The sequence below is a fragment of the Megalobrama amblycephala genome, linkage group LG11, assembly GCF_018812025.1.
Source record: "Megalobrama amblycephala isolate DHTTF-2021 linkage group LG11, ASM1881202v1, whole genome shotgun sequence".
Classification (NCBI taxonomy): Eukaryota; Metazoa; Chordata; class Actinopteri; order Cypriniformes; family Xenocyprididae; genus Megalobrama; species Megalobrama amblycephala.
In genome coordinates, this window is record NC_063054.1 from 10,477,337 (window position 1) to 10,486,049 (window position 8,713).

General features: G+C 40.3%; 1 protein-coding gene across 2 annotated transcripts; it reads left to right on the forward strand.

The window, feature by feature from the left end:
* Positions 1-2,830: 2,830 nt before the first annotated feature.
* si:ch211-121a2.4 (transmembrane protein 205) lies at positions 2,831-7,856 on the forward strand. 2 transcript variants are annotated; one of them, XM_048208624.1, is made up of 4 exons: positions 2,831-2,988; positions 3,835-3,984; positions 5,501-5,664; positions 6,924-7,856. In XM_048208624.1, the coding sequence occupies exons 2-4, from the start codon at positions 3,885-3,887 to the stop codon at positions 7,224-7,226; spliced, it is 567 nt and encodes a 188-aa protein (XP_048064581.1). In that variant the 5' UTR covers positions 2,831-2,988; positions 3,835-3,884; the 3' UTR covers positions 7,227-7,856. The 2 variants fall into 2 exon arrangements, with proteins under 2 accessions (XP_048064581.1, XP_048064582.1); XM_048208625.1 differs by lacking the exon at positions 2,831-2,988 and adding an exon at positions 3,021-3,112.
* Positions 7,857-8,713: the final 857 nt, after the last annotated feature.

An 8,713-nucleotide genomic window follows, 5' to 3' on the forward strand; every position in this document is an offset into this window, starting at 1 on the left:
ATGACGCACACGTGTTGTGTTCAGACTCGCGCGTCAACTCAACGCACATGCGCGAGTGTTCACGAGAGCATCGCGACGCACACGTGTTCAGACTCGCGTCAACTCAATGCACGCACAGGAGTGTTCACGAGAGCTTCACGACACACGCGTGTTGTGTTCAGACTCGCGCGTCAACTCAACGCACATGCGCGAGTGTTCACGAGAGCATCGCGGCACACGTTCAGACTCGCGCATCAACTCAATGCACGCACAGGAGTGTTCACGAGAGCATCATGACGCACACGTGTTGTGTTCAGACTTGCGCGTCAACTCAACGCACATGCGCGAGTGTTCACGAGAGCATCATGACGCACACGTGTTGTGTTCAGACTCGTGCGTCAAAACGCACATGCGCGAGTGTTCACGAGAGCATCATGACGCACACGTGTTGTGTTCAGACTCGTGCGTCAAAACGCACATGCGCGAGTGTTCACGAGAGCATCATGACGCACACGTGTTGTGTTCAGACTCGTGCGTCAAAACGCACATGCGCGAGTGTTCACGAGAGCATCATGACGCACACGTGTTGTGTTCAGACTCGTGCGTCAAAACGCACATGCGCGAGTGTTCACGAGAGCATCACGACGCACACGTGTTGTGTTCAGACTCGTGCGTCAAAACGCACATGCGCGAGTGTTCACGAGAGCATCACGACGCACACGTGTTGTGTTCAGACTCGTGGGTCAAAACGCACATGCTCGAGTGTTCACGAGAGCATCACGACGCACACGTGTTGTGTTCAGACTCGCGCGTCAACTCAACGCACATGCGCGAGTGTTCACGAGAGCATCATGATGCACACGTGTTGTGTTCAGACTCGTGGGTCAAAACGCACATGTGCGAGTGTTCACGAGAGCATCATGACGCACACGTGTTGTGTTCAGACTCGTGGGTCAAAACGCACATGCTCGAGTGTTCACGAGAGCATCACGACGCACACGTGTTGTGTTCAGACTCGCGCGTCAACTCAACGCACATGCGCGAGTGTTCACGAGAGCATCATGATGCACACGTGTTGTGTTCAGACTCGTGGGTCAAAACGCACATGCACGAGTGTTCACGAGAGCATCATGACGCACACGTGTTGTGTTCAGACTCGTGCGTCAAAACGCACATGCGCGAGTGTTCACGAGAGCATCATGACGCACACGTGTTGTGTTCAGACTCGTGCGTCAAAATGCACATGCACGAGTGTTCACGAGAGCATCATGACGCACACGTGTTGTGTTCAGACTCGTGCGTCAAAACGCACATGTGCGAGTGTTCACGAGAGCATCACAACGCACACGTGTTGTGTTCAGACTCGTGGGTCAAAACGCACATGCGCGAGTGTTCACGAGAGCATCATGACGCACACGTGTTGTGTTCAGACTCGCGCGTCAACTCAACGCACATGCGCGAGTGTTCACGAGAGCATCATGACGCACACGTGTTGTGTTCAGACTCGCGCCAACTCAACACACATGCACGAGTGTTCACGAGAGCATCATGATGCACGCGTGTTGTGTTCACGCGAGAGCTGGCATTGTTGCGTGAACACACTTTGGATAATATTATTTTGTAAATAAAGTGGTAAGTTATGTTTTTTTGCACAAACAAAGCACTCACGTCGCTTCATAAAATTGAGTTTAAGCCACTGGAGTCACATGGATTACTTTAATGATGTCTTTTTCCTACCTTTGTGTAGGTATAATCGGTTTAAGAAGTTTTTTATACCTATTTCAATTAAAATGTTAAATGATGAATGAATGTATCTACTATCTTATCTACTATATGAACTATCTTTTCTTATATACAGTAGTCAACATTTGAAGTGGATCAAAACTTTTCATCAAAGTTGTCCTAAAACCTTCTTCTTAGGAAACTTAGTTCTTAGGATAAATTTGATTAACTTTTTTGATCCACTTCAAATGTTGACTACTATATTTATTTATTCAATGATTTTAATGATTTTGTCAATGTAAACACCTTGAGTCCAACCCAAATTTCCCCTTTGGGGACAATAAAGTGTATTTAATTTAATTTCATTTAATTTCTTTCTGGACCTTGCAGTGGAAGTTGCGTTGGATGTCTATGGAGAGACAGAAACCCAAGGTGCATCCCAATTCACGTACTTGTGCGCTATTCTATGACGTTTGTAAGTATAATAGTGCAAGTAGTGTGTTCACACTGAAAATTCCAAAATGAAAAAGTACACTTTAAATACCCGGATGATGCACTAAATTAACAGAAAAAATTAAGTGTGGAATATTGGACACTTCATGCAGTCAACTGTCGCAGCTTTAACTACGTAGTGGAGGGGAAGGGGCTGTCAGACTCCAATGTTAAATGACAAAATACCTTATACAATTCACGCACTACATGGATGAGTACACAGTGCATAAGTACGCAACTCCAGACTTCATCAAAAAGATCTTAATTTGTGTTTTTAAGATAAACAAAGGTCTTATGGATGTGGAACGACACAAGGGTGAGTAATAAATGACAGAATTTTCATTTTTGGGTGTGTGTGTGTGTTTGTGTACTTAACCATTTTTTAGGACAAATGTGTAGGCTACCCAGAAGTGAGCTAAATCTGACAAAACCTATTTTAAATAAAATTTAAGTGTATTATTATTGCAAACGTGTTTGTTATAGGCTAACAAGCTGTATATAAAAACAACAGAAGTCTATGGAATGACCCCATATAGATAGCTAAAAGCATGTGTGTAAATTCCACCCGTACAAAACCACGCCCAACAATAACGAGAACATTCACAAACCACGCCCATCAAACAACTCCAACCGCGTACACATAAACGCATAAACCCCGCCCACCGGTCTGACTGCCAGTCCGAGAGTTACTACAGCTGCAGACCGGTTCCTCCTTCATCGTATATTTATGGTGTTCTACCCACCGTGACGCGCAACCAGCCACCAACGATTTACATAGTCACGGCTGATCGTCCGGTAAGTAGATCGACATCATGGTGACAGCATGTAGCTGTAATGATATCCAGCCTTTCATATCCCTACAGGTGTAGGTTTCACATGACGCATCAGAAGTGACGCGCGAGCTTGTCTGTCTTGTACTGTGAGTTGGTGTCAGTTCAAACATCAAGGATTTTCCTCAGTTGGAAAGAGTCGCGGTGCTTAATAGGAAGCTTTTGAGGTGTTTGGACACCATGGCTGTGTCTCAACAACTAGTGAGCCACCTACATAGATAATACGCGCGGGCACTAAAGGCGCAGACAGAACCGAAAACGCAGTCTAGGTAGGCAGCTCAGTAGGTTTTGAGACACAGCCTACATTCTGGACATGGCGTTACTCTGCACAATAAAAGCACAACTAGTGCAGTGCAGTCACACACACGATTCTTAAAGGGACAGTTCACCCCAAAATCAAGATTTGTCAATGATTTACCCTCATGTCCTGTATGACTTTCTTCTGTGGAACATGTTTGGCAGGTTGACAGCCTCAGTCACCATATTTTTCTATGCAATGAAAGTGAAAGGCATTATCATTCTACAACATGTTGAGGGTGAACAATCCCTTTAATTTGTTTTACCTTTTGCAGTCAGTGTGCCTGATATGATTTATATTAGACTGCAGATCTTATTTTAAGAAGGTTTGTTCCATTATGGTATGCCTTGTTACTCATGTGGGTGAAAGGTGAATGCCTCCACCTCTATTGTTTATAACGCAGAGTGTGCTCTGTGGTGTGCATCACATCAAGTACATGACATAAGACTTGTATAAGACTAACTAACTCTTACATAAACCTGAGAATGATTTTTGTGTCACACCTTTAAACAGCACAGTGGCAGTGAGTGAGGGAGGTGAAAGACAATAGTGTGCCCGTGACAATGTCTGCAGACAGAGAGCCTCCCGTCACTGCTAAACTCCTTCACCTCATGTTTCTCTCCACCTTCTGGGGAATGCAGATATGGGTCACCTTTATATCGGGTAGGTGTGGACGCTGTTTTGTTTTTTGGCAGCGATTGCAAATGATGGATTAATGGAATGATTGTAGTGTGCGTCAAATCTTAAAAGTATATATTTTAAATAATTTACTTGTAGATAATATAATAAGTCATTTAGGTTTACTTAAATACATTACACTTTCTTAACATGCTTAAGTACAAAAAAATAAATGCACTTTGTAATAATGTCAAATTAAAAGTTTCAATTTAAAGTTTAGTTTTTAGTTTTAGTGCTTTAAAGAAGTACACTTATGTTGACTAACATACTAAAGCACATATGAAGCACTTCATTGTCATCTTAAAGGGTTAGTTCACCCAAAAATAATGTCATTTATTACTCACCCTCATCGTTCTACACCCGTAAGACCTTCGTTCATCTTCTGAACACAAATTAAGATATTTTTGATGAAATACGATGGCTCAGTGCTGCTCCATAGACAGCAATGACATTCAAACTATCAAGGTCCATTGATGTACTAAAAACATATTTAAATCAGTTCATGTGAGTTCAGTGGTTCAATCTTAATATTATAAAGCGATGAGAATACTTTTTGTGCGCCAAAAACAAACCAAAATAACGACTTTTCAACAATATCTATATGGGTCGATTTCAAAACACTTTACGAATCGAATCAGTGAATCGGAGCACCAAAGTCACGTGATTTCAGCAGTTTAGCCGTTTGATAGGAGATCCGAATCACTAATTCGAAACAAAAGATTTGTAAAGCTCAGAAGCTTCATGAAGCAGTGTTTTGAAATCGGCCATCACTATATAAGTCGTTATTTTGTTTTTTTGGCGCACCAAAAATATTCTCGTCGCTTTATAATATTAATATTGAACCACTGTACTCACATGAACTGTTTCATATATGTTTATATTACCTTTATGGACCTTGAGAGTTTCAATGGCTTTGCTCTCAACAGAAGCCTCACTGAGCCATCGGATTTCATCAACAATATCTTAATTTGTGTTCAGAAGATGAACGAAGGTCTTACGGGTGTGCAATGACATGAGGGTGAGTAATAAATGACATTATTTTCATTTTTGGGTGAACTAACCCTTTAACTGTAATTCAATATTACGTTTCAAGTTAAAATATTTTAAATTTACTAAATAGCAACCTCATAATTACAAATGTGTAACTATATTTCAAAGACAGCAGAAGTTAGTTAATTATGAAGTTACACAAAGATGTACTTAAGTCCTACTTAAGTGGGTCGAAAAGCACTCTTAAGTTCAGCTAATTGCATTTTAATATAAATTTAAACTAATAAACATTTTTATTTAGTTGTAAATAATGCAGTCAAGTGTCTGAAAACATTACATTCAGTTCACACTTAAGTATATCATTTCTGTAATAAGTACTCTTTTTAAAAGTATGCTAAGTGTACTTCTTTTTCACAAGGGTAGATTTATACATTAATACATTTATAAAAATTTAAACAAGGTTTATAATATGCACAGTACTTAAGGTTTACTTGATTTTTGTTTTGCTCAGGCTTTGTGATGGACAACCATCTAAACCGACACACGTTTGGCTTCATCCAGAGCCGGCTCTTCCCGTTTTACCTGCATATCGGCTCAGCCTGTGCTTTCTTCAATCTCACCATCTTCGCCATGTACCATCCCAGCAACATGCTGGATGACAGAGAGGCCTTCCAGGTATTCAGAACAAAATGTGAAAACGTGTTACTTAAAGGGATAGTTCGCCCAAAAATAAAACTTCTGCCATGATTTACTCACCCTCATGTTGTTCCAAACCTGCATGAATTTCTTTCTTCTGCTGAGCACAAAAGAAGATATTTTGAAGGATGTCTGTAAGCAAACAGTTGATGAACCCCATTCACTTCCATTGTATTTTTTTTCCCCTACTATGGAAGTCAATGGTGCCGTCAACTGTTTGGTGACCCTTCAACCCGATCTAACCAGTCATAACACAGAATCCGCCGTTTTGTCCGACAAAGCAGTCAGGAGTTAGAAGATTAACCTCGGTGGAGTTAAACTTGAAAAATGGTGTTTACTGACGTCTTTCTGCGTTTGAAACAACATTCCTTCTCATGTTCATTCATGTTTATTTGATGCTATAAATGAACTAGTAGGAAGAGATGATCGGTTCACGAGCCGCTTGAGCTGAGGCGCTACAGTGATCTGTCACGACACATTAAAGAGCCACAAAACGGTTTTTATTGTATGAATTTCTTAACAAACTACATAATTTGAAAGCTGGGACTTTGTTTAATATCATAAGTAACCTGCTCTGTCTTGTCTGTCGACGTGTTGTCAGTGTCCTCTTTGCTCCGCGATGTATTTTTCACTCTGTGTGGCGTGACAGCACCACGGCTTGTCGGCGAAGGATCAAATGCAATTGCGAGTTTTTATCTCTCAATTCTGACTTTACAACTCAAACTTCTGACTTTACATCATGCGATTCTGAGGAAAAAAGTCACAAGTGTGAGATGTAAACTTGCAATTGTGAGGAAAAAAAAGTCAAATGTCGCAATTACTTTTTTATTTTATTTTTTTAGTTCATGGCGGAAACAAGCTTCCATACAAAGGAGGGAGCAGGTGTAAATTTCTTTCGTACAAACTAACATTTTGAAAATGTAAACATATTCATGAATCCGAAAATGTACGTCAGAACGGCTTTACGAATGATTTGCACACAAATTCGTTCTGCTCGTGTTTCATGTTTCATGTTCCCAATACTTTTATGATACTTTTGTTTTTGAATCTCCGGTCCCCATTCATTATAATTGCATGGAAAAGAGCGGCCAGCACATTCTTCAAAATGTTTTTTTTTTTTTCTTAAATGGGGAAAAAAGGAAGTCATGCAGGTTTGGAATGACATGAGGGTGAATAAATAATGATTTTTGTGTGCCAGACACCCTCTTGATTCCACCGGCTTTCTGTTTTCTCCCCAGATCTTCATTTATTTTGTGTGTGTGACTGTGGCAGCAGTAAATGCCCAGTGGTTTGGTCAGATGACCTCGGAAATCATGGCGGACATGCACCTGATTGAGCAGGCCTGCGGATTGGGTCAGGACATCGGACTCTCATCCAATCGGGAAGCTTACGCCAAGCTCTGCGAGACGGACCCCAAGTATAAAAAGCTGAGTGGTCGGCTGTGGCTGTACCACCTGCTGTCCTCCCTCTGTAACCTCTGCTGTATCGTATGTAACGGATACAGCCTATATTACCTGGCAGAAAACCTCACCACACTCTGATGACCTTCCTGTAACATAGTGGAGCTCTACTCCCATAATGCAATTCAAAACCTTCGGTTAGTGTCTGTGTGACTCCGGCAGCAACGACCTGCTCTCAGGTACTGGATTACTTCCTGACAAATCTGGTCATTCTTGTAATGGATTGTCTTTTTTAATCTTCGTTGTGCTAATTTTAGTGTAGATATTTTTGTTTTTTGTAAAAGTTATAGATAATGATATTTAAATTAAAATATGTTACACTGCATGCTTGAGGAATGGGGGAAAAAAATGGGAAGTGGAATTCAAAAACATTTTTTTTTTTTTTCATTCTAGAAGTTATGGCACATATTTTCTGTTTTCTGAACAAAAGCAACCTCACTCTATCACAAAACAAATTAATTTATCAAATTATTTGATTTCTCTGTTTCAACAGCCTGGACTGCTAATTATGCTCCCACCTGAATGTTGAAATAGATCGTAAATAAAATGCACCTAGCACCAGTTGTACCACAGAATGTGGTCATGCACATTATATAAGAACTTCAAAGGCATAATATGTAAGATTTTTGGATTAAAATTTTGGCTTCCAAAAACCACTAGAACAGTGTTGTATATTTTGAGTTATCCTAAATGTTTCCAAAAATGTTTAAATCCAGAGAAATAAGCAATTTTGACCAGGACACGGACCTTGTCCGTGCGTCGCCTATCAATGATATCATACCTGCATTACCCTCAGTTTCCGGTTTTATTTTGTAGAAACCATGGAAACACCAATTTAATATATTATGTTTTATGAGACAGGTGAGCAACTGTTTGGACACATTCATCGACAGAAAACGAATCATGTTATATAGCTCAACACGGTTAGACTTACTCATTTTCTTGATTTACCGCGAGTACCGTGTTTTACCATGACTAATATCGATCTAGCTTACTGTAGTGTGCAACAAGCAGCTGCCAAGTGAACGCAGAGTAGCTTTATAACAACTTTCAAAACTCAAATGTATCTAATATGATAAACAGCGCTGCGTTACCCCACATACGCTTGACCGGAAGAAGCGGAAGTGGCGACTGTGGCATAATAAAAGCTCCACTGCTCTTTAGACGTGTGTTTTTAATACATAAGCTCATCCATGAATATGATTTCTGCCTGCGCTCCGTCAGATTCTTTTCCATTGGCTGTAGACATGAATAAGCGACCTCTAGTGGCAAAAAATTACATATTGTGCCTTTAATGACTCTCAGCTGCCTCACAAACAAATATTTTTATTTTGTATACAGTGTTAATATCTATTTCAATCTAATTATCAGTGCACCGACTACAGCTGTGACAATCTGCTCAGAACTAATATAGTCATGTTTAGATGTAAAATATATGCTACTTTTCAAAAGTTTGGGGGTCAGTAAGTTTTTGTTTTTTGTTTTTTTTTTGTTTTTTAAGCAATTCATACTTTTATTCAGCAAGGATGCAATTGATCAAAAGTGACAGTAAACAAAAAAATTATATT